At 29.0% G+C, this 26,966-nt stretch overlaps 2 protein-coding genes and 1 non-coding gene across 5 annotated transcripts; 1 reads left to right on the top strand and 2 right to left on the bottom strand.

The window, feature by feature from the left end:
- Positions 1-17: 17 nt before the first annotated feature.
- On the bottom strand, positions 18-4,879 carry LOC114186980 (uncharacterized). Its single transcript, XM_028075074.2, has 9 exons — positions 4,630-4,879; positions 4,220-4,405; positions 2,641-2,767; positions 2,395-2,481; positions 2,103-2,296; positions 1,460-1,555; positions 1,263-1,356; positions 970-1,089; positions 18-325 (listed from the first exon to the last, which is right to left on the bottom strand). Exons 1-9 carry the CDS (start codon positions 4,780-4,782, stop codon positions 222-224), a joined length of 1,161 nt encoding a protein of 386 aa, XP_027930875.1. The 5' UTR covers positions 4,783-4,879; the 3' UTR covers positions 18-221.
- A 5,438-nt stretch (positions 4,880-10,317) lies between these two features.
- LOC114187293 (zinc finger CCCH domain-containing protein 18-like) lies at positions 10,318-14,111 on the top strand. Of its 3 annotated transcripts, XM_028075505.2 has the most exons (8): positions 10,321-10,941; positions 11,382-12,286; positions 12,393-12,548; positions 12,634-12,813; positions 12,931-13,013; positions 13,157-13,324; positions 13,425-13,515; positions 13,612-14,111. In XM_028075505.2, the coding sequence occupies exons 2-8, from the start codon at positions 11,394-11,396 to the stop codon at positions 13,682-13,684; spliced, it is 1,644 nt and encodes a 547-aa protein (XP_027931306.2). In that variant the 5' UTR covers positions 10,321-10,941; positions 11,382-11,393; the 3' UTR covers positions 13,685-14,111. The 3 variants fall into 3 exon arrangements, with proteins under 3 accessions (XP_085530393.1, XP_085530392.1, XP_027931306.2); XM_085674267.1 differs by having other exon boundaries at positions 10,318-10,910; positions 13,425-14,111; XM_085674266.1 differs by having other exon boundaries at positions 10,319-10,941; positions 13,425-14,111.
- Positions 14,112-22,628: 8,517 nt separating this feature from the next.
- TRNAS-AGA (transfer RNA serine (anticodon AGA)) lies at positions 22,629-22,710 on the bottom strand. Its single transcript has one exon. It is a non-coding gene; the product is annotated as a tRNA-Ser (tRNA).
- Between the last annotated feature and the right edge of the window lie 4,256 nt (positions 22,711-26,966).

The following is a 26,966-nucleotide window of genomic DNA, read 5'->3' as shown; positions in this document are numbered from 1 at the left end:
TTGAAGATTAAAAAGAATAAGACAAACTAAAATTCATTATAGTTAAACCACCACTGGATATAAAACATCGTGGCAATGCAGACATCCAAAACTTAACTATGAGTAAGGAAATAGATTTAATTTATAAGGAGTCCTACAAAATTGAATCATATCAGAACTGAACATAGAATACACTTATCCATTTCACTGATTATAAGATTAAGACATAACAAAAAGAAGAATCAAGAAAACTCAGTAATCACACGTTCACATTTATCTTCCAAAATCTTCACAGCTTCGGTAAATAGCACTTCAGGTGGTAATGCTCCAGTTGATTCAATAGAAACTAGACAGACAAGTAAAAAATATACATGTTAGATCTTTTCCAAACTCTTCGAACATTCAACCTTTACAGAACCAATGTCAAACCAAATTTGCCAAAAATAAGTAGGAGGTCTTTACATCCATCATTTCATCTTATACCAGCCAAGATATATTAGGTGTGCAAAACTTCACGACACATGACACTATGTTTGGCCGAAATTTATTTATTGGATCAGCTTCTCATTTAATGATTCTCTTTGTTTAAATGTGAGATCCACCAAACTTGCGGTTCCCAATGTTCAATCAATCCTAATGAGTGTTGCTAGCATTCTTCTAAGAATTAATAAATATAAAGAAGAATCTTTATGTTTGCCACAGCCATTGGCTATAATCTAATATATCAACATTCTCGAGAATATTTCATTAGGAAAACAACATATGTAAGGCCATTTTTCTTAGTAAATGAGAATTAATATATAATGAGAAAGAAGCGAATTTTGGCACCAGTCATGTCAATAAAAATAATAACCTGCTCAATAAATTATTACTTCTAAGCTGAACCATTACAAGACTAGACTATTAAAAATGTAAATTTTTGTGTGTTTAAGATTTCAGATAACTTTGAAGGTTTAGTCCTGCTAATTCAGTAGGCTATATAACACTTACAAATGAAATGATGTTTAACGCGACGTATTGATATCCGATCTTCCCATTCTTTGCCCCCTCTTATGCATTCCCTACACAAAGTGCAATTCCGTGGTCTGGCTACTGTTGCCCTTCTTTTACCTACACACAATAACCAAATTAGCAAACTAAGAATCAAAGAGAAAAGATATTGAGATTACATTTTACTAATCAGTAGTAACAATTTGCAGCACAAGGCAGAAATAGGTGCAAAACAAGAATCATCCTTCACTGTAATATGGTCCACGACAGCACTGAAACAAAAGCTGAACTACCTTTTCCAATGTCTTCAATATCAAACACATTAGGTTGACATTTATTTACTAATTCTTCAGCCTGCTCATTCACAAAATCTTCCAAGAGTACAACCTAGAGAAAAAAAACACATTCTTACACATGACAGAATTTGCAAGTTTTTGGCAGCGTTCAAAGTGAATATGACTGCTAGATAAGATTTATCGTATTGCCTTACCTCCGGAAGCATTCGATACCAAGCAGTGGCAACTGGGGACCATTTTGCATGTGTCCTACCTATGCCTTTAACTGCATGTGCTTCAAGTTCAATTTCCTACAACAGTATTAAGTATGACTTTCAGTATTCTATACGAAGACAAGAAAACAGAAACGAGTTTCAAAAAATAGATAACTCAGTATCTTGCATTGCATGGCCAAAGAAAGGACAGATAGAAACATAGGTAAATGAACCTCGTGTGGTAACAATGTTACAATTATCTAGTCTACGAGAAAAATGGGAAATTGTCTAGGAGTGGAACTATAGGCATTGAAAATTAGGGATGGCAAACACACTCATCTCCACAAGGATTGTCCGAACCCATCCTAATTTCGACAGAAAATCTACATATTGACTGTGCACACAGATGGGTATGGGCAATATCCAGTTTTTAAATTGGATATAGATGGATATGTACATTGGAGTTAAATGTTAAAAGTAGTTTCAGGGTTGAAAGAGAACTTCACAATGTCACGTATAAAAATATCCAAAAAGCAAACCTTTTGGAGAAGAAAGTTATCCATGAGAAATAATTTATCTCTCTAAAGCTTAATTCATGAAATCCAGGAAAAAAATAAGTGATTATACTCCTTTTAGAGGTTACCTGACCAGGTCCAAGTTTAGCTAATATAATATCTGAATCTGTAAGATCAATTGAATTGCTGGGAAATCCAGGAAGTGAATTTTGGCTGCAAGTAAAGGATGTAAACGTCTTTGGCTTCGAAGATGTATTTGGTTTGACATCTTCACAAGGAAGCTCGCTCCCATTAGGTAACCACTTTAGTTTATCAGATTTCACTGCAATAATATCCCAATATCATCAGTCAAAACAGATAGCTAAATAAGAAATTAAGAGTAACATATATATTAGAAAGCAGGAGCTTCGTGTCATGTACCAGTAATTCGAGGTTGACCAACTTGACATCGTGCATGTAGCCCAAAGACAATAGTATTTCTTTCATTATTGTCATCTCCTGCAGTATCTATTCAAAAGAAAGAGAAAAATAACACATTTAACTGTGTCCATACAAGGGCAATATGAAAAGTGTACATACATAGTAGTTCAAATTTTCAAATTACATACGAGAAAGTCATAAAATTAACGAGAAATACAACTATGTATAGGTTAGTGTAATATAGACCTGGATATTCAAATAGCCTGGGATCAATACGAATTGGAACAAGACCCAATCTATGGGAAAGAACTTCATCTTGTACAACTGATGTATTGTTTGCGATATATACTCTTTCAATAGCCATTGTCGGAACCTAAAACATATAACCACAAACAAATATTATTTCCACTGGTACTTCACAACTACACCACTATTAAACTACTCAAAGCTATCATACAAACAGCAAAGAAAAAAACCAAAATAAGACTACTGTAAAATGCTATTCGTAACCGGAGCTAATAGAAGAAAATTCCATTCAGCCAGAAACATCAAAGCAAGTGAATTAACCCCCTCTCATTCATATGTCTCCGGATCTTAAGGAAATTTAAAGAGAACGTTCACCTGTAAATGCCATTACATTTTCTATATATATATATATATATATATATATATATATATATTATCATTTCATAATAAGTAATTCCATAACTATCCTGATGTAAGATTCTTGAATATGTTAATACAAAATATGCATCTTTTAGTGGATAATAAAATTTAGAGGTGTGCAAAATTCAATTTTCTTAAAAACCAAACCGCTTTAAAGGTCAAGAACCATTATTAATTGAACTGATATCAAATCATTTAAAATATTGAATCAGTTTAGAACTGGTTCCAAACCAGATTTCACTAGTCCAGGCAATGCATAGAAGAGATGGGTAGCTGCAACAACTTTAATCAAGAATCTTACTTAGTGTAACTATAAATCTGCAGCATACCTCAGTATGACAACGAAAAATTTGCAAAACCAAAAGAAAAATAAAAAAAATCCAAAGAGTAACCATTACCTACATTTATTGCTCAAAAATGGTAATTACCATTACCTATTCACCCAACATTCATCTTATTAGTACATAATAATTTTCTTTCTCTATTCCATGATTATTTACTCTTATTTCAAAGCTGATTTAATGACAGAAAAGATTGGGCAGCTTGAATAACAGTGTTTCAGACCATACAAAACGATTCACACAATTCAATGCCTTTAATTGTCTAGTAATATAGACACTAGATCTATTTGGGTCAATCGAAAGTAACTTGAGGCATCATAAAGGTAGAAATGGATCTCTGTTTCCTTTTCACAGTTTAAGACTTTGCAAAAAACAATCAACGTCTGCATTTAAGTAATTTCTCAAATTATTATTTAAAGTCCGCCAAATTCTACAATAAAACATTACTGTCTACAAGGATAGAAGGGTGTATCTCCCATGCAAATATAGCTGCTTGTACAATCAAAGGTTTAAAACATGTTAATTTAATTTCAAAGAATCAGACAAATCATTCTAGATACTACACAGAACATGGTGTAAACCCATTAGTTGTAAAATAAAAACGTTCAAAATTATAAACTAGTAAAAGCTCGTGACTGGGCATCATTCTCCACTATTGCCTACTTACTATTAAAAAACGAAATCTAAGAAGAACGAACAAGTGTTGGGAATTATGGCAAAGCATCTAACCTTGAAAAATAGCACTAACAAATGCATCAAAATATTAAAAAATATCTCGTCACCATTGCACGCAATTAGGGGAAGCAAAAATATATCACCTCTGATATAAGAATTCTTCGAAATGCGTTGGCAATTGCAGGATCAATACCAATCATATCAAACTCCATCTCACTATCAGTAAGCCGCTTCACTTCAACTTTGAAGTTTTTACGGAAGCTATCAAACTGCTGACTATTATCAACTCCCAAAATCGCATAAGCACCAGAATAATGTATAGTATCCGTCTACAAACACCAACATAGGAAAATGTAAATTAGAAAACAAACCCTTTATAAGATACATAGCAAGTGCGAAATATGAAAACATAACTTCAACACTTTCAGACCCTAATTGAGAAGATAGAAACTTTATCAAAACATTAATGAGTGCTAAATTTTTTTAAAAAAATGTAGCATAAAAAGTGTAAAATTAAAAACTTGAAAGAGGTCAAGAGCATATGAGAGTTTACATGTATAGGAGCATCGCTGTTACAGATAACACGCGTTTTGAAAAGTTCAAGGTGTGGAGGCATCTTCGACGGAACATCTTCTAAGCTTAGTATAAAATCAAGTCCTGATTCATTATCACTCTGTTCCGCCATTGATTCATCTTCCTCCGACATCTTTGTTGTGCTTCTTTCTCTTCTTCCTTCTTAGCTTTCCAGTGGAGCAGCAGAGCGGTTATGTGAATTGCGAACTGAGATATTTAGGGTTTAGGGTTTACCGGGGACAAACCGCTGCGTTTTATATTTTTCGAAAGGAAATAATATTCTATTTATTGAAGTTTTTTCTTCTTACCCCTCATTATTATTAAGTGGAATTCTATTATTTTTAACTAATATTTTATTTTAATTATTTATTTCTAATTTAATTTTTTATATATATTTTTTAAGAACCAACTGTTATTTTTACATGTTTTTTTATAGGACTGTATAATAATTATTTATTTATTTATTTATTAAGAATTGTTTTCTCTCTTTTTTCTATTAATGTAATATTATATATATTTAAAAATATGTACACAAATATAATAATGGATGTGTTTACACTAATTTATAGTTTATAATAAAGAAGATTAAATTTTTTTTTTCACAAAAAGAAAAATAAATTACCAGAAAATATCGTTCCAAAAAACTTTTTTTAGAATAATCATTCTAAAAAATTCATTATAAAAGGTACATAGAGTTGAAAAAGTTTCTTTCAAAAATTATGTTTTAAAAAGCTAATTCCAAAATGATATTATGTGTCATTACATTAAAATTCTTAAATAATAACATATTTTGTTGACAAAAAATATATTTTGGACCAATTTTTTAATTAGGTTAATTTAAAAACGATTTTCTTTAATATTCAAAATCTTTATAATTAATATTAATGATAAATTTAAAAACTGTTTTTATTATCAATTTAAAAATCAATTATAACTTTTTCATTAATAATAAAAATTATTTTAATTACTAATATCTAATAACTTTTAGTTATCAATAATTAATTTATAACTTTTAGTTACAATAAATTTTAGTAAATAAAATAGCTTTTATTATAAATAAAAAGTTATTAATTTTTAAAAAATAAACATCTAAATTGATTAGTATAATAATTAATTATTTATTTTTAGTTGTTAAAATTAAATTGACATTATTTACAAATTTCATAGTAGTTTGTGAAAATCTTACCTTTAATATTCTATACTAGAAATTTTAAAGAGCCTCTTCCGAACGAAGTATAAAACAGTCACTTTAAAATTATGCGTGTGTAGTTATAAATTATGGAGCTGCAGAAAGAAAATCTCTTTATTGATATCATGAATGAGATCAAGCTCCGCCTTTGAACCTCAAGATTTGAGTTTCTGAACGTCGATTAACGTGTTGTTGTTTTATTTAAATTATATTTGACAAAGAAAATAACTAAAAACTTAAATAAAAATAAAAATGTAATTAGTAGTAGAAATTTATTAAATTAGCATGTTGCATCATTGTTTTATATAATAGTCCTTTAAATTATTGGATAAATATATTCATGTTATGTTTTATACAGATATTAATAATTGTATTTATTAAAAAAATATTTAATATATTTGAATTTAGTCTAATTAATTTCGAACTCTTGAAATGTTTTTTCATATATTAATTATTTTAAAGTAAATGACAATATATAATAGTTTAGTCTCTTAAAATATTTCACTAATAAATTACTTCATGAAACCAATATCACTCCTATAAAAGTTGAAAAGCGAGACATAGAAAATAATTTGAATTTTTTCTTTTTCTATAGTTTTGCGTCTTAGGGTTTATCTTTGTTGACTGATTTCCTCTGAGTGAACTTTTTACCTCACAAATTCTGTTCCCTGTTTCATTTTTTTACATTTTATTCTGGAATTTTGTTTTATACAAATGATTTGGTATGATTTACTTCCTTCCCTCTTTTTGTAATTTTCGTGTTGCATTGTTTGTAAGTATCTTTGAATGTATTTATTTCAAAACTAAATAAGAGTATATTTAATATTCGTCTCAAATTTATTCACAAATATTTGCAAATACATATTTATTTTTCCATTATTATATGAGAGACCTTAAAGAATAAGTCAACTCGAGTTATTGTTTTATTTGGTGTAAGTGTAAACATGTACTAAAATAGATATTTGATTGTTATATGATATTGATTGATTATGATAATAAAAATTACATTTGATGATTTATTTTATATATATATATATATATATATATAATATGTTATAATTTTATAGGTCAAATAATAATTATAATATTTTAATTTAAGTTTCAATAAAATGATATTCATTAAAAACTTCTAAGTTTACATATTAAATAAAAAAAAGTGAAAAAAAAAATGCTGCGACACAGTTTAAATAAAATATTAAAATACACATTTTTATTGACCCCTCGATTTTTTTGTTCCTTTTCGATAAGTTTTATTGTTCTTTAATCAGTTTTTCTTCAATGAAATTATTACTTTTTACTTGAACTAGATGCTAGAAGATTCATAATTCTTTGTTCCTACAAGTCAGCTTAATCAGCTTAATTCGATTTTCACTGAACTGTTAAAATAAGTATATAAATTAAATAAAGAGAATATTGTTTTTGGAGAAAATGTAATTGCATTTTTGTAAGTAGTTACTGTTATTTAATCCAGCATACGCTTTAAATATCAACTTGGTAATTAGTATAACTTATTATAATCTATAACTATATATAAAGGGGATTCCCTCTTTTGTGTCCACATTTCATAATTCCAACTTTACCCTTTACAATTTAATTATTTATTAAATTTTTAAAAATTAACGGTTACTTTTACAAGTTTTTATAAAACTATTTACTTATCTCCTTCTTCTTTTTTCTCCTACTATCCATCAATATTTATTTTTCTCATATTTTCTCCATATATTTCACTTTAATTTTTATAAATATACTTTTATTTTGTTCATTAACTTAATAACATTACAATATCATCAATTATTAATATAATTCAAAAAATGCGTACATACAGACGCGATAGCGCCTGTGTTTACGCTAGTGTAACTATAATTTTAATTAAAACTAATACTATTTTTTATAATATTACATTTTAATTTTTTTTTTCTCTAAAACCAATGAACCAAACGGTATTCCCACTCTTTAGGTTGCTCAAAATTAAATCCATCTAAAAAGGTTAATAATTATTTAAATGTAATTTTCAACATTAAGTATAATTTAATGAATTATTAATCTCTCTTAGTGGTTGAAGACTTACTAAAGATATTTAAAACATGATTATTAAGAGAAGTTGCTATTATATTCACTCGAGTGTATAGAGAAGTCTAAGAATGAGGGAATGTATCACTGAAATATTTAATTATTAAGCTCTATTTTGTTTTATTAGTTATTAAATTAAAAAAAATCAGTAATTCATATGTAATAGTTGAAAAAAACATATTTCTTTTATAATATATAAAATGGTGTTACATGGATGATAATGTGGGTTTGACTCAACGAGTCGGTGTGCTCGTAGGCTTGTCAAAAAAAATGGGGTGGACCAAAATATTGAGCTCGTTGGCCGCAAAAGTTCGGTCTACGTAACTCGCAACTCGCATGAGCCAGAGGCAGGATACAACGGGTTGACCTATGACTCGCATAAAAGAAAAACTTGCACTTGTTTATGTTTGTTACTTTTTTTGTAGACTTCTATGGATGTTCCATATTCATGTATGAATGAAAAAGAGAAATATTATATATTTCTGAATGTGTTAAAATTTGAAGAATTTATAGTGCATATGAATATGAAGAAAATATTGGATTATTAATTCATCATTCAACTCTTCAAAGTCCTTGAAATTTTATGAATTGGTTAAAGTTTTCAATTTGTTAAACATTATAAATTTTAGGTTAAATTACTCTTTTGGTCATTGTATTTATCAAGTAGTGTCAAATTGGTCTTTCAGTTTTTTATCTCAATTTAGTCCTTATTTTTTTTAAATGATTCAATTTTAGGTTAAAATTATTTTTGTTTTTATATGAATAATTTTAAATTAAATTTAAATTTTATCCAAAACTTTAAACTTTGGTTTTGTTTTGAACTTAAATTTAGTTCCTAAACTTATGTATAACAAGTCATTTGATTATTAATCTTCACTAAGTTTGTATAGAATGATACACTTGATGCCTTTATATATGATGACAAAATGGTTAATTATTGAAATTAGGTTTGGGATTTAACCTTATTTAATAATAAAACTAAAAAAAAATATTTAATAAAAATGTCAATTTTAGTAAGAATATCATCAGAAGATTTATACAAAAAATAAATTGAGTCTCAATTCATGGAGAAACAATATTGCTTCATTTTTACAAAGATTGGAATTAAAAACAAATATAGGGACTAAATTGAATCATGTTTACATGTGTCACAACTGTAAGTGACATGTGTAAAAGTAATTAAAAAATTAAAAAATTAAAAAAACCACAAATTGATACATGATATTGACTTTAATGTTATTTGGTCAAAATTAACTACAAAAACTAAATTTAATATTTTTTTAAAATTAAGGACCAAATTGAGAAAAAAAATCTGACAAACTAAATTGAAACTACTTAACAAAATAAAAAGAAATAATTTAAGAAAAATTTTATAATAAATAATAATAATAATAATAATAATAATAATAATAATAATAATAATAATAATAATAGAAAAAACAGGCTGCAAAACAGACCAAAATTTTGAATCACATCTTAAAATGGAGACAAGCCAATCCAAGGACTTAAGCGAATCGCGGGCCCGATTTACTGCCCCTACATAAATCTAGCGAATTAAAGAATATAGTAAAAACCTTCTCTAAAACAGAAACTCTCTCAATGTTGTGGGGTCTCTCAAACATGCAGTGGACCCCACTTATCATAACATAGATAAATCTAGTGGCATAGGAAACACGCCACGTGTAGTTTGGATGTGGCATTAGCTTTTATACATTTATCAATATTTATTATAAAAACTTCCAGTGAAAAATGTGAAATTAATTTTCTTTAATTTATAAAAAATGTATTTTTATCTCATAACTTAATTTTAGTCCGTAGAAAAATTCATCACATTTTGTTTTTTTATATAAAATCATCTATATTGTAAGATAACATCTAGGCCATACATATTACAATACTTTTTTTTTTTTTAATTAGAGTGTATTTGAGTGGTTTAATGTAACATAAAATTCATGAGCATGAATTTTAAACACTACATTTTAGTAAGCTAAGAAAAAAACATTATTAAATAAAAACTTGTATTGGAGAATTTTTTTTATGGAATATTAAAAATAGAGTAGAATAAGGACTATAAAAAGAATAAATCAAGATGTAATCTTTACAATGGAGATAGGTATTGCAGTGTGAGGTTTATCCAAAAGTGTGATATTAAGTGGTTTGTGTTGTTTTCTCACAAACAGATTGAAACGTTTGAGCAGAAAGTAAGGATTTTTTTTGCCTTAGCAAAATTGCATGGAGCATACATATTCTTCTTGATATGGTCCCCACCAACATGATCTGAGTTTCAGAATCTCAAGGATCCAACTAAGTGGTTCAGATTCATCTGGGCCCCACTTCCCTGTTTTAATTTTTCTCCCTCAATCGAGACACAACAAAAATTCAGTTTGTGCCATACACATGTTGCAGACGTGTTCTTATGATCAACTCCTAAATTTAGCACATTGCTCATTCGCAGACATTTTTCTGTTCTTACTGTTAATTTAAGGTTTTAAATTTATAATAATAAGTGACAATGAAAGAGAAAATAAAATATGCTATGTAGATATTTTGTAAAAATTATTTTCAAGGACAGAATAGGAGAGTAAATTATAAGAAATTCTTATATAACAAGCAATTATTAAAAAAAAAAATGAATAAATTGAAGGATGTTTTGGTCAGTGGGGTAGTTCAAGAAGCAGTTATGGACTTCGAGAATTAAGCAAAATAATTTGCCTGGTATCTGTGGTTACGTAACAGCTGTGTGTGATCTTCAAAAGATGGGTATAAAGAAGGACAAATATAGATTAGTCACCACAGTGAATGAGTCACAAAACATAGAGTGATAGTGTTTAGTGTGCGAGTGTTGCTCACTGGCTTCACATAGGATTTCGATTCTGGACCTTTTCCGAGAGCATTCTTTTCCTCAGTTTGTGACGATACTGCTCTCTGAATGTCAGGTGAAGCTCTGAGATATGTAGAAGACAAAAGGGTTGTTGAAAGATCTGTGCTTGAAGCACGTTCAGGTTGCTTATGTCCTTCTTCTGTGTTTGATGAGTATGAACCTTGCCACATTTTTAACTCTTCATTCTTTTTCATATGCTTTCTTTTCTTCTGGGATCGGATGTTTGTGGAATACAATTTTTGTGCTTTCTGGGACATTTGATTATTTCTCACCATATGTTTCTGCTTTTGATGGGTACAATACAACTTTTGTGCTTTTTGGGGACATTCGATTATTCCTCACTGTTCATTTCCAAATTAGGAAACAGATAATTTATGATCTATATTGGTCACAAATAGGTTCATCACCTTTTGCTGAAAGAACATCACTCTTCTTGTTCTGAGATTTTATCCAACTTTTTTCTTATCTTCTTCTGCTCACTCTAGGACTCATTTATCTTCGATGTTTTTAAATTATGGCCACTTTTTCTTTATGTCTATTTTCTCAGCAGTGTTTAGTGATTTCTGTTGAGTGTTGTTTTAACTCTTTGCAGTGACTTCAAGCTATGGATATGGATATTTCAGAATACACAGGTATAGTTTTAGGTAAACTTCAGAAATTTGAGCCTGAGAAGGCCTCAAAGATTTTAGGGTATCTCCTTGTCCAAGAACATGGGGAAGAAGACATGGCGAAATTGGCTTCACTACCTGATGATGTGCTTCGTGAAGTGGCGTTCCAGGCCAGAACCAAGCTTCAAAGGTCATCATCAGCTAGATCAATCATTCATCCAATTTCACCTCCCATGAATTTTGCCCAGTTATCAGTAATCACACCTACCACCCCTCTCACAGCAACAAGCTTCCAGGTTCAATCTCCGTTCTGGGATACTCAAATTAACAATGCCAATGCAGAATATATGGCACAGGGTTATTTGGATTCTATCTCTGAACTTCAAAAGCAAACCCCGTTCTTCACTCTGGATAATCATATGGTAATTGCTAATGGGACTTCCGACACTCCAGGTATTGCTAATGATTACTATGGCTTAGATGCTTCACCAGCTCCGAATTTGGCTGGAAAATCTGGTAGAAGATTTGACCATCCAGTGAAGACCTGTCACTACTTTAACAAAGGATTTTGTAAGCATGGAAATAGCTGTAGATACTATCATGGACTGGATGCATTCCCTCACATGTATGGAAATGATGGTTTTAATGATGATCAAGTGATTTCACCTGGGTCACTGGCACAACTAGAGTCAGAAATTGTTGAACTCCTGAAACTGAAAAAGGGTGGTTCTATATCAATTGCTTCCCTTCCAATGGCGTACTTTGAGAAGTACAAGAAGGTGCTGCAGGCTGATGGATACCTCACTGAGAGCCAGAGACATGGAAAATCTGGCTACAGTTTGACAAAGCTTCTTGCACGGTTGAAAAATAGCATTAGGCTAATTGACAGGTGAAGATTTTTGTACTTTTCATATGGATGATTCTTGTGTAGAAAATTTGTTGAATATTTCATGCTACAATTTTCATTTTCATCTTTTGTGATGGTTGATTACCAGGCCTCATGGGCAGCATTCGGTTGTTCTGGCTGAAGATGCTCCAAAGTTCAATGGAAAGGGAGAATATGGTAAATACATCAGTGCATCACGACAGATATACCTGACATTTCCCGCTGACAGCACTTTTAGCGAGGCTGATGTTTCAAACTACTTTAGGTGAATGAATGTTTCAAACTTGTATGCAGTTAAGGATTTGTGTTGGAAAATTCAAATTGCTTTAACATGTTATTATTCTGTGTAGCACTTTTGGGAAAGTTCAAGATGTAAGGATTCCAAGCCAAGAAAGAAGGATGTTTGGGTTTGTGACATTTGATGATTCTGAAACTGTTAAAGCAATTTTGGATAAGGGAAATCCCCATTACGTCTGTGAATCACGGGTTCTTGTGAAACCTTACAAAGAGAAGCCAAAACTTATGCTCAGGTAAATTTCATGTTCTATCTCTGAATCCTTCAATGATGAAGTAAAATGAGACATTGACAGATGCTAGTACCAATGTACCATCACTGTTTTTTTATGTGATTTTCAATTTGGATGCAGAAAGCACTCAGATAGAGTTGAGCACCAGCACCCTGCTTATTACTCAGCACACTACGTAGATGTTGACACTGAACCTACGCCAAGTGAGCATGATATACTCTAGTTTGGAACCTAGATTTCATGCAACAGTTCAAAGTGATATATGTTCATGTTATGCATATGCTCTTTCTTTCACTCTGTTCCTTTTGTTTAAGAAGAAATTTCCACTAATACTTAGTTTTCATAGTTCCAAGAGGTTGCAGGAACCCTCGATCTCTGAGGAGCCTGATCATTGAACAGCAAGAGGAGGCTGCATTTGAATTTCAGAGAAGACGTTTTGCAGAGCTGCAGTTGGCCCAAAAATCTTTCACCACTTCACCCCATTTAGGCTTTAACGCAGCAAAAGCTTCAAATGGTGTGCAGTGATATATATTATAAACATAGATTGCATATTTTTCATGATCAGTTTCATTGCATTTCTCTTTGCTTATCTTGTATTTTTTGGCTTCTTGCAGATCATTTCAATGTCCATTCTGCAGAATCTCTCAATCATGTTCTGAATGACAAATCCGGATATATGGATAACAATTACACTGCTGAGGGCAGGTATGAATCATCTCCTTTTGGCTTTATCTTTATCCACAGCAATGCTAAATATAGTATAGATTACACTTTATTTTGTGGAAAAAAAAAATGATGCAGCAATCAAGGACTGAATCTCCCAGATAGCCCATTTTCATTTCCAGTAGATAGTGGAATTTCAGCAGTAATATAGTTTGAGAAAGACATAGAAGACTGCATACAAGATTACAAGAGAAAGAAGAGAAATATAGAGAGTTAGTTTGACACATAATTCGGCCCTTCCATTGGTCTCTTTCCTCAACTGGCTCATCACAGTTTAGTCAAAGTTGCAAGTACATAAAAGCTCAGTTGCTGGAATTAACAATAACAACTTTTAAGAAGGTTATAGTTTTCTTTAAAGAGTCACAGAAAGATTACGAGGATGTTTGGTTTCTACGACAGTATCAGTTCAGTAACCAATTACTCTCTGAGAACAGTCAAATAATTTAATTTGTGTTACAAGTATTTGGTTTTTCGTTTTCTTTACCTGATCTTCATTCCATGTCATACTTCGAGAAATGCTCTCTGGATTTAGTAAGGAAAATAAATTACAAGTATTTGTTTCTTGATCCCAAAAGAAATATTTGTTGTTTATTTAGTTATTATATATATAATATTTAGTAGACAGGACTTATATATATATATATATATATATATATATATATATGATCTTTAGGTATGAAAAGATGATATTTTAAAAAAACATTTGTTAACAACTTATGGTTTGAAGGGAAAATCTTAATAAATTGTTGGGCAAACAATCCATTTGTTTCCTAAAACAATCTCCTATTTATTCTCAATTTGATCTTTAAAAATATAATGGTTTAATTATTCGAATAATACCTATTTTTATTTGGATATGTTAGTTTGATACTACTTTTTATAGAGGTCTCAATTTAAGTTTGAAAAAGTACCTCAATTAGATCTCTTTCAGTACAAAATTATCGCCATATCAGTCTTTGTTTTTTTTTCATTTTTTTAATTATTTTTATTTATTTTTTCTAATTTTTTTTAATTTTGAATTTTTTCTTTTGATTTTTTTTGTTGGTCATTGGTGTGACATGTGACATTATCAGTGACACGTGACACGTCACACTGTCAGTGACACGTCACACTGTCAGTGACACGTCACACTGTCAGTGACACGTCACACTGTCAGTGACACATGCACTGTCAGTACACGTGACATGTCACACTGTCAGTGACACATGACACGTAACACTGTTAATGACACGTCACATTGTTAGTGACACGTGACACTATTAATGCCACGTGATAAGGTAATTGTGTTAGTGTAACGCCTAAATGTCATTGTCTTCAATTTAATTCTCACATATTTCTATTTGTTTCAATTTAATCCTCACATATGTCCTTTATTAAGTTATACATTTGATTCCTACTTTTGTTAAATTTTATCAATTTAATTTTAATGTTTTTTTAATCTGATTTCAATTTTCATCAAATTTTTTTCAAGTTGATCCTTGGGTTAAAAATATTTTTGGTCCCTTAACTTTTAGTGAATTTTTGAATTAATTCATTTCAAAACTTGAACTAATTTAGTCCTTCATCTTTCGCAATACATGGATTTAGTCATTTTAGTCAAATTTTGTTAAGTTTATTTGATATTTCAATTTCAAGCGTGTTTCATAATAGTATTGTACTTAAACATTAAAGAAAAAATGTGTCAAATAATATAAATAACTCAAATACAATCTTAAAATACGTACAAAATATCAAATAAATCTAACAAAATTTGATTAAAATGACTAAATTCACGTATTTCGAAAGATGAAAGATTAAATTGGTCTAAAGTTTTAAATTTACGTATTTTGAAAGATGAAGGACTAAATTGGTCCAAAGTTTTGAAAATGACTAATTCTAAAATTCACTAAAACTTAAAGGTCCAAACACATATTTAACCCTGATCCTTTTTGCTAACCATTTAAATAATTAACGTCAATGATCTGTGTCTACCACGTGTCAATTCGTGTCAAACTATCTTCGTGCCATGTGTTAGAATCGGTGCCACGTGTCGGGGTCACTATTTTATATTCAATATGGTCCTTATATTTAATATTTTTGTTCAATTTAGTTTCAATTTGGTCCCTATATCAGGATTGAATTTACAAAACTGAACGAAAACAAAGATCAAATGTGTAATTTAACATTTTTGTATCAAGTTTTTTTAGTTGTTTTGCTTTGGTTTTTTATATAAACTTTTTCGCTTTGACTTCTTTTTTTTTAATAAAATAGCCAATTAAAGCTAAAACTTTTTTTTTTTAATTTGAACTAAAATTGCTTCGCTTGAGTGAAAACCTAATCAAGACCAAGGTTGAATTCATGGTCCATTTTCGCCGCAAGTTAAAATAGGATCAAGAGCAAAACTAATTTTTCTACTCCATTTTTTCAAGTGACTGCAAATGGAGTCAAAAGTAAATGTTGAACTCCTATTGTTCCGATCCGACCCAAGTTCGTTCAGCCATTGTTAGGAACAATTCCTGTGTTTCTGAGGTATTATCTGTTTTAGAGCAGCGTGGAAATCCATCACAGTTTGTCCTTAAAATACGCCTCAGAAGGTGGAGGGAGGTAAGAGTATTTAAACTTCGCTGACCTCGACTCCTAAACGATATGAGACTTATTGAGTATACCAGAACACCTATTATATTTTAGTTAAAATAAATTTTTTTCGCTTAAACATAAATGTACTATCGAGCGAAAATAACAATAAATCACTTTCATACAACCAATTTCTTTTCAAACATTTATCCAAAATCAATGTAACAATTTTCAACTTTTTGATAACTCAAAATTTCAACATGAATTTCATTTTCTCAAATACAACTTTGCATTCTCATTAACTCATATATTAAATCATAATAATTATAAAAAAATAACTACTCTTTATAACAATCTCTATAACTTAACATACAAAAATCTATTCACCATCTCAACGTCTCAATAATAATATTCGAACTAAAGTACTCTAGAAAAATCTCTATTAACAAAAAAATTCAAATAACATTCTACTCTATTTCAAAATTTGCATATTTTCAAACAAAAGACAAATGCTTATTAGAAATCAAAACTACTATGACCAAATCATCTCACATCTAGATTATCTACCTTAAGATATTATTAAAACATGATATGGTTTCCCTCACTTATTAAAACTTGTTTATATTTAAAGGTAACCTTCCAACTTCTCTTATCACACAACAAACTTAAATTTATAGAGAAGATTTTGATCAATGATGTAAATATGCCTTTATAATCTTGGACCAAGAAAGATTTATCTTTATCTTAGAAAGTCCAAATACAAAAATCCAAACCTCTATACATTTAAAACTTTTCAAAACCAACTTAATATAAAAAATAAAGAGAAACTTATTCTAAAATAAGTTTTGATTGGATGTACTTACTCTATTATCTATCAAAATCCCTAAACGAAATCTAATTTATAAAAAATAACATATATTTCAAAAATTTAAAAATAAAGAAAAGTATTATGATAAAACAATGTTTTTTTCTAAAATAAAACTTAAATAATTTTTTCTATTTTATAATTAAATAATTAAATATTCACATTTTATCTTAATTATATCACTTTTTTCCTTAAACAACTATCTAAATCTAGGAGTGATCATGGATTGGATTTTTAATGATTCAATCCACATCCATTTTCGATCCAAATAATTGGATTAAATTTTTGATCAAGATCTATTTTTTCAAAAAAGGTATATTGGATTTTTTTAAAATTCAAATCCAAATATTTGGATCAAGTTTAAATCTAGATCCAAATATTTGGATCAAGTTCAAAATCCAAAATTCATTTTTCATAAAATAAATTTAAATTAAACTTTCTAAACCTTGTGTCCACAGGGCCGACATCATAGAATTTGACAATTTTTTTGTCGGGGACAACGAGGCCAAATTTCAGCATGGGATGGACTTAGCTGACTTTCGGTCAGGGCCGACCGAATTTTGGTTGAGCTCGACTTAGTCGAATTCAGCCGAATTTTGGCTGGAGTCGACTCGACCGAATTTTGGCTAGGGTCGACTCGGTCAAATTCGAACGAATTTCGGTCGGGAACGACGTGACCAAATTTGGGCTAGGGTCGACTCGACAAAATTTCAATCGAGATCGACTTGACTGGATTCGACCCAATTTCGGTCAGGGCCGATTTTACCTAATACGACCAAATTTTTGCCAGAGCCGACTTGACCAAATATGGCCACATTTGGGCTAGGGCCTGATCAGTCAAATTTCGGTCAGGGCTAACTTCACTAAATTCGTCGATCGGGATCAACTCGACTGATAATAGCCAATTTTTGATCACGACCGACTCAATTGAATACAGTCAAATTTCATTGGGACTTACTAGATCGAATACGGCTAAATTTGGGCTAGGGCTGACTCGACCAAATTTTGGTCATGACCAACTCGACTGAATTCGGCCAAATTTAGGTATGGACCGACTCGCCTGAATATGACCAAATTTCGGTCGCGATCGACTTTTTCGAATACGACCAAATTCAGGCGAGGACCAACTCGGTCAAATTTTGGGGCCAACACAACCAAATTTTGACCGGAGCCGACTCAACTAAATTCGGCCGAATTTTGATCGTGGCCAACTCGGTTGAATACAGCCAAATTTCATCCTATGTCGTCTCAGCCGAATATGACCAAATTTGGGCCTGGGCCGACTTGGCCAAATCTCAATCGGGGCCAACTCGATTGAATTCGACCGAATTTTGACTAGAGCCAACTAGGTTGAATACAACCAAATTTTGGTCGCAGTTGTCTCTACTGAATACAATCAAATTTTGTCTAGGTTGACTCAACCCAATGCAATCATATTTGGGTCGGGATGAACTCAATTGAATACTTCCAAATTTTGTCTAGGACTAGCTGGGCCAAATTTCGATCGGGACCAACTTGACTGAATTCGGCCGAATTCGGCCAAATTCCGTAAAGGGTCACACCAACTCAATCAAATACGACTAAATTTGGACAAGTCTCAACATTTAGCCTAATCTAACCAAAAATATAAATTGAAATTTTGGATTATCCATTTTGAAAGTCTAGATTTAGAGAATAGATATCTAATCCATAAAATATATAAAATGTAGATTATATTGATATCCAGATCCAACAAAATAAATTTTAAATGAATTAAATTTTTAATAAAATATATATTAAATTGATTAAATCAGAGAAAAAATAGATTGAATCATCAAAATTGAATTTTTTTCCGTGACGTTATCTAAATCCTTCCAATTCTCTATTTCCTTGCCCTCCTCTGTTAGCTAATGATATAGTACTAATATAGTGTAATAACTTTTTATAGTAAAATAGAGTATTATGAATAAGGAGGAACATGTGAAGTTATGGAAACAAATGGTGAGATTTTATCCAAAACAGAGTCAAATTAAGACATATCCCAAAAAAGGGTGAGATCTATTAAACCTATAATAACAATCATCGTATTTATTAAATATTATTGTTAGGGTTTATAATATCTATACACTGTGACCCATGTCACATCCTTTGACGTTATCTCTTTTCATATCTTAATTGATTTAATATTTAATAGCCATACATTGATTGGAGCTTCTAGGAAGGCTCTAACGTGTCAACATTTCAACGTTAAAAAAGTGTTTTCAAGTCTTCCCAATGGAAAATTCAAAGTCTCCATTTTGACAATTTAAATTCATTCAAATACGTTTAAAATACTCAACAAGAGAATCTAGGAATATTAGGACAATCCAATTAGCTTCTCAATTCAAATAAGTATAATCGAAGAACAATTACTGCATCTCATAATTTAATAAATAACGCACTTTATGACCTTTAATCTTTCTCTTCAAATTTGAGCATAACCTTTTAATACATTAATTAGTTCCGATTTTATATAGGTCGAGCATTAACGCAAATACTATTTTCAATCTTCTAAATTTTGGTGTTTAAATTGATGTGATTATCAAAACATAAATTTAAAGTGTTTTAGAAATTTTCTTTATTCAAGAACTATAAGTTATTCACGCATTATATTTGGATAAATTAGTAGATAACTCGACAAATCACTGAATGGGCCAATTGCTACCCACTTGTCATAAAATTGACCATTATATTTCAACAACAGAAAAATATTGCTTTGACTACAAAAGCTTGAAAACTCTAATTTTGCACTCCAAGTTTAGACCTATATATAAAGGGTATTAAATTTGTATCAAAAACCAAACTTTAAATCATAATTTCTACTTAAATTCATTTTTCTAAACATCCACATGTGTGAAGTTTTTATGTTATATTTATCTTTCAAATAAATATTAAATAGCCACTTATTGTATATTCAAAAAAGTTAGTGGCTGTCTCTATAGTTGTCCTCAGTGCTATTTTTAATAAACAAGTTTAATTAGTTAAATGATATCTACTTTCGTTCAAATGTGTCAGTTTGGTACCCGGTTTAAAAAATTTGTTAATCTAGTTCAATTCTTTGAAGAAGTGTTTTAATGAAGTCTTTTTCAGACAAAAATTACTAAAGTCGTCAACTTAATTCATGATTTTTACCACTAAATTTTAATATAAATATAAATATAAATATTTAATTTTGTAAGTCATTTTAAATATCAATATTGTTAACGGTGTTAATAATTTTTTGCTGAAAATGACCTAATTGCGGCATCTTTTCAAAGTTGGGATTCAATTGACATATTTTTAAAAGTGGGTACCAAAATGACACATTTAAATGAAAGTGGATACCATCTGACTAATTAAACCTAATAAACATGTGTCAAAATTTGATATATTTTGTGAATGCCTTCTTAGAGTATATCCAATAAAAGATGTTTAGCACAAAAGCCACAATTTCTTAGAGTTACTTCAAGCAAAAATGTTGGAAGAAAGTGATGTAGTACTAAAGTTTTGTTTAAAAAACATTAGTTACTGTTTGGAACAATTTATAGAAAAAAATGAGCTTGTATGAGACCCAAACTCTTATACAATTGTAGGAGACCACAGCATTACTCCTCGATCTCATTGCTCTCCGGTAGAAGAGTATTATCACGTGTATCTTCCTTTGTTTAGATAATTATGTGATCATTGCAAAAGAGACAAATAAAACACAAGCAAGACAAAACATGCAACAAGATAATTAGTGTGAAAAAGAATTATTTATATAAAATTAAGGTTAAATTATGTTTTTGGTCTCTATTTTTGTAAAAAAATATCGATTTGGTCCCTTTATTTTTATTTATCTTAATTTTGTCTAAATTTTGGGTTCGGGAGTCGGTTACTCGTGGAAAAGGTATTAGCACCCACAACGTCCATCCTAAGACGATACCTTTAATTAAACGTGCAAAAAGAATGTGGTTTTTTCAAAATGTTTATTTTCTCCAAAAATAATAATAAAAGAATATACTAAATAAACAAAAATATTTTTTTAGTTTTTTTGTTCGACAAAGACTAATCTTTCTCCTACGTATCTCCCAATGGAAGATCTGGATTATGCAGTTTTTTATGAATCTATAAAATTCTTGATTTGGCTTCTTTTTTTCTTTATAATTTTGAAAACTTTTTTATGTTTTTTTATTTTTAATTCTTTGAAAATGGATGTCATGCAACGCTAACGACCGGACACACACTAAAAAGTAAACAAAGAAAACTATTTTTTATTTTAGTTTTTTTAATATTTTTTTTTGAAGAAAAAGAAAAGAATTTAAAAAATTGGTGTTGGACAAACACTAAAAGAAATGGGGAAAACTATTTTTTGTTATGATTTTTAAAATAAGATGAAAAAAGAAGACCAAATTTAGGTGTAAAAAAAAGTACAATATTAAAACAAAAAAATATAGTGAAAATTTGGGAATGTATAAATAAAAAAATAAGAAGAATATTGACACTGACATACCTTTTAAACTTTTCAGTTGGTCCTCTTCTTTATCAATCTCATTCTTTTGTTTTCTATATTATAATTACCTTCTTTCTTCTCTTCCTACCCCATTTGGTAAGAATTTTGCTCTTCTCCCCAAAGAGATAAAAAGAAGGTGGGATTGTGTGAGTGATAATGAGAAAGAGAGAAGTGTAGAAAATATTTTTTTTTTCCGATCCCTTTTTCATATGACAGATTGTGGATACGCATTACAATATCAATGTAACTCTAACCAACAATATAAGGAAGAAATTAGTAGTTATGATAACAACACATCACCGAATATCAACTCACACCGAATCAAAGCAAATTTATCATTAGTAATATTGATTCTAATTATTAGAAGAGATATTACTTCTAATTATTAGAATCATATCATTGTTTTCTCTATAAAAAACAAAGGGTAGAAAACAAGGAGTGAGGATGAAAAAATGTTGAGTTGTTGGACTTACGAGGAGGGGTATGATAATTAGAAACAAATTGAGTTCTTCCTTTTTTTTCTCTTTTCTTTTCTTTTTTTTATCTCGTATTTTTAAGTTTGAAAATTTTTGAAGAAAATTTTATTTCACCTTTTTCTTATTTACCATTAACTAAAAAATATTTTTTCTTTTATTTTTTATTTTAAAAAAAATATTATTCATCTAGACAAAATTGGATGTTTACACTTGCCTTACCTAATTTAATTTGATCTAAAATTTCATTACTAAAACTAATTTAGATCTACCTTAATTTTGGATTTTTAAAATTATATATTCTATTTAAATCAAATTAAATGGATTGTACTAATAAATCTATTAAAATAATATATTTAAAGTAGTATAGATTTAAATAACTATAAACATTTGTTCACACTTTGAGGTACTGTGGTATTGGATATAATGTATAAGTTTTTTAAAACTAATAAAAGTTTTGTTATGTTATATTGTTCTGAGTTATTTATTCGTTAGATAGTATAGTTTAGCTTTTTTTTTTTTTCTTTAAATCCTCTAGTAGAATTAATGCCACCAATAAAACTTTTGACTAACAAAATCTAATATAAATAATACTTTTATTATATTTAATATTATAAAACACAGACTTAGAAATTTCTGTATATACTAACAATAGAATGATGGAGAATGTCCGAAACATATACAATCATGTTTAGATGTACAAAAAATAATAAAACGTGAACGGCAGGATTCGAACCTGCGCGGGCAGAGCCCACATGATTTCTAGTCATGCCCGATAACCACTCCGGCACGTCCACTTCTTGACATTGAAGCATGTATTTACTAAAACCTTTCTCTATTTAAATCCAATACAAGTTTAGTTTCTCCTAAAAGTAATATTTGTAGCGTGCAATTTTAATAATTATAATATTTTATTTATAAAATTAAGTAATAATATTTTGATTGATTTATATAGTAAAAATATAATTAAGTTATTTATATATTCTTTAAATAAAATATATTGTATATAATTATTTCAAATAATATATAAATAGATTTAATCAAAATTAATAATTTAAAAAAATATTATTTAAATAATATATAAAAAAAATAAAAATAATACATTTTAAATGATCTAGAAATTGTTAAGAAGATTTTTAAAAAAATATAAACATTATACGATACAAAAAGTTATGAACTGTAAATCAATATAAAACTACAAATGATAAATTATGAAAAAAATGTAAAGAATAAATAATATAAAAAAACAAATATTGGACTATGCAAAAAATTGAAAATAGTAAATTATATAAATTACAAATGATAGATCATTCATAAATATAAATAGTATTGTAAATATATAAATGTCACATGTCTAGTAGATTTGTCTAGTAGACTTGTCACGTTTTAACACAAATTTATATTTCAAATTCTTACTACATTGTTTGTCTTTAAATGACAAATTGTAAATAGTATAAATAGTTAGAAATACAATTATATTTAATAAATTAAAAAAAATATGTTTTCTTAATATTTAATTTGTTTTTAGTTTGTTATCAATGTCATTATTAAATTATTTAGGATTAAATATGTTTTTGGTTTCTAAACTTTTGGTAAATTTTATAATTAGTCTATTTTGAAATTTTGGACCAATTTAGTCATTCATCTTTCAATTTATATGGATTTAGTCTTTTTAAAAAAAATGTTAAGTTTATTTGACATTTCAAACCCATTTCATAATAGTATTTGATTTAACATTAAAGCAAAAATGTGTATTATTATTTTATATCTATTTTTTGTTTTATATTATTATATTAGTACTATTATGTTGTGATATTTTATTATATTGTTATTAGTATTATTAAATATTATTATATATAAAATATTATTGTTCCGACTTTACCCAATAGTCTCACATCGCTTAGAAGTCGAAGCCTAAGACAGTTTAAATATTATTTTCTCCTTCTACCATCTAAGACGCATTTTAAGAACAAAACCATGACGAAACACACACTCTCCAGAACGGACAATATCCCGAATATATGGTGATTGATAGTGATTCTATCAATAGACTTTGGATCGGAACATTAGTGCCTGTTGTGGGGTTGATAATAGAATTATCGGTCCCTTAAGCCATTCAATGGGGATGATCCGTCATTCCCCTTAGATCTCGATTAGGGAGTTTATATTCCTTTTGCGTCCAATAGTCCAAAATCACGTCCAATAGTCCAAAATCACTTATAAGTGGAGGCCTAATGTAATTTAAATACCCCTTCCTCCTTCCATCCACCGAGATGTCTTTTAAAGACCACACCATGACGGAGCACACGCTCCAAAATGAACAATACCTGTTAAAACGTTGACAGTATTTATAGAAATGAAAATGAGGTTTTATATATGAATCTTCATTCTCTTAGCCCTCAACAAAAAGAAAATAAAAAAGTTATTCTAAAAGTCAACCTTCTTCTTCTTAAACCTTGAGTGAGGAGCTTATTTTAGTATGACCAATAATCTATATCACTTAGCAGTCAAAATAAAAATAAAAAAAATTAAATACACATTTGTTCATTGTTCTTTCAAGATAATTTTTAAAAACAAAACCGTACTAAAACTTCAAACGTCATACTATCTCAACAAATTTTAAATCAGAATAAAATCCATCGTAAAACTTCTTTTTCTTAAACCTTGTGTGAGGAGCCTGTTTTAGTATGACCAATAGTATATATAACTTAAGAGTCAAAATAAATAAATAAAATTAAATATACATTCTTTCATTATTCTTTCAAGATAGTTTTAAAAACAAATCCGTATCGGACCTTGAAACTCTATGCTATCTGAACAAATTTTAAATAAAAATAAAATCCATCATAAATCTTATCAATTTATTTATTATATCTTGTTATCGTTAAGATCCTACGCATGATTCCTACAAGTATACTAGGAAGCAAACTTTGTAGGTTAATTTAATGCGGTTGACTTAATGAAGGGGACTTTTTCTTCTGGGCCAAAATTCAAGGTTTCATTAATATCTTAAATCCAAAACATTGCTAAGAAAAAAGGTACAGGCTATAGAAAAAAAGAGTTGGGTAAAAAGACTTTGTTTTGATGAATATTATATGAACAATTTGTTTTAAGGGAGGAGAAATATAATTTGAAGTTTAGATTAATTGACAAAATGTAAACGTCTTGATTATAATATCTTTCCATTAAACGTCTTCATAATATCTAAAAACAAAATAAAAGGATTTTCGATACAAATATTTTTCAAAAACATAATTTAACCCCTTTCTTAATAGTAAGATGTTACTTGTAAAATCCACAGAAATGAAATTCAGATTTTGTGATAATTTTAAAGATTGCAAGTTGGTGGGGAACTAAAATTTATCATTTTTTGATTGACTCGTGTATTCATTGCATAAGTCTCATATATCTCAAGGTCAACGTTATCTTTCTTCAGCATTTATTCTCTAAAGAAATCATATATTTCTAGAATGTAGATTCTTTGCAGGATTTTTTCTTCTGTTTGTATATTATCTCTTCGTAACATATTAATTATTACTAATTTTAACATTTTAAAATATATTAAAAGAATATTAAAATATTAATATAGTGTTTTTTTAATACTCACAGAAAATAACATAAAAAAAATTCAATAAAAAATCTATACTCTACCTCATAGGATAAAGAATTGAAAAATGAGGTTTATTTTTCTCTGGGATTTTACGCTTAAAATTTAAACATCAAGACCCTCTAAAACAAAATATATTTCATATCATATATATCCAATTTTGTAACTAATAACTAGATATTCTACTTCATAAGAATATCAAATCCAATTAACAGGCCAATTTACTAGCATAAACGATTCTTCTTCTAAATCATGCCACGGTTACATTATTAATATCATATTGATTAAATGACTCTTTGAAGTAGGCAAAATTATATTTCTTGTATAATTTTCTTTTTCAATAATTGATGGGAACCAGCTTTATCAAATGAAATATTTCTTGGTGTGAATCCAGCAGAAAGATTAGACTTTGCGGAAGTATTCCCATACTGATATAACAGTAATATTAGTAATATTTTTTTTCATAAAAAATTTTTTCAAAATTAATTACAACTTATTTAAATGTAATTTTATTTTATTTTTAACACCAATCATAATTTGGTAATCTTATTTTTTTATTTATCAAATTTTTTTATTAATTATATCAGTCAAATCTTTTATAAACTTTCACAAATTTTACTCACAAATTACTTTTAATGTTATCTACAAATTTCTTAAACAGAACAATATAAACGTTATCATCAAATCCATCCAAATCAATCATCTCGTCCTTCCTTAAATCATTCTTCTAGAAAAAATACATCCTTAGATAAGAAATTTGACAAGTGACTCTGTATACTTTTGTGATGTGTGTTTTTAACCGATCATCTATCTCTCGATAACTAAATCTAAACTCTTTAATGATATTGTAATAACTAATTGGATTACTAATAAATTAGGGTTGCTATTGGAACATAGAAGCTAAAAAATGGTGCAAATATGAAAAATGAAATAGTATAAACTATGTTTCGAACATCCTCGTAAATCTTATCCTGATGAGCTTTCAAAATTTGGGTCCTTGTTACATTTAAGAGTGTTTTGTCTTGATGTTTGAATAAGAGAAGAGCCACAATTTTGGACTTATATCGACAAGGAATTAAAATGTAACAAGTTACATCATCACATCACAATTAACATGAGGTGGAGATGAAATTATGATAGAAAATCAGAAGGAAAATTGAGACCCAAAAATGACTCAAAATGAACGAAAACCATTGTTGGCACCATGCGTGACGCACGGTTGACGATGAATCAATGTCATTCTACAGCATCAAATATGACATAAACAATCATGGCGTGCATTTTGGTGCGTTGAAAAACAAAACACAAAACAACAAATTGAAAACTTAACAAGGGAAAGTTTCAACTCAACTTCAACAAACCATTGCATAAGCTTTTTCACTTTCAAATATGTTTTAGCCACAGATAAAGAGAAAAGAGTTGTTAAAAGTTAAATGAACCTACCTT

The sequence above is a fragment of the Vigna unguiculata genome, chromosome 6 (genome assembly GCF_037176805.1).
Source record: "Vigna unguiculata cultivar grain cowpea cultivar isolate G323 ecotype 2 chromosome 6, ASM3717680v1, whole genome shotgun sequence".
Classification (NCBI taxonomy): domain Eukaryota; kingdom Viridiplantae; phylum Streptophyta; class Magnoliopsida; order Fabales; family Fabaceae; genus Vigna; species Vigna unguiculata.
Note: the sequence above shows the minus strand (reverse complement) of the source record. Positions and strands in the feature narration are given on the sequence as shown.

What these genes read in the sequence shown, in the direction of transcription:
- LOC114186980 (XM_028075074.2), bottom strand. Translation starts at nt 4,782, where the DNA reads ATGTCGGAGGAAGATGAATCAATGGCGGAACAGAGTGATAATGAATCA. An exon ending in CAGGCTATTTGAATATCCAG is followed by an intron (nt 2,482 to 2,640) that starts GTCTATATTACA and finishes TCTTTTGAATAG; the next exon opens with ATACTGCAGGAGATGACAAT. An exon ending in CTAAACTTGGACCTGGTCAG is followed by an intron (nt 1,556 to 2,102) that starts GTAACCTCTAAA and finishes ATACTGTTGTAG; the next exon opens with GAAATTGAACTTGAAGCACA.
- LOC114187293 (XM_085674267.1), top strand. Translation starts at nt 11,394, where the DNA reads ATGGATATGGATATTTCAGAATACACAGGTATAGTTTTAGGTAAACTT. An exon ending in AAGCCAAAACTTATGCTCAG is followed by an intron (nt 12,814 to 12,930) that starts GTAAATTTCATG and finishes ATTTGGATGCAG; the next exon opens with AAAGCACTCAGATAGAGTTG. An exon ending in CGCAGCAAAAGCTTCAAATG is followed by an intron (nt 13,325 to 13,424) that starts GTGTGCAGTGAT and finishes GGCTTCTTGCAG; the next exon opens with ATCATTTCAATGTCCATTCT.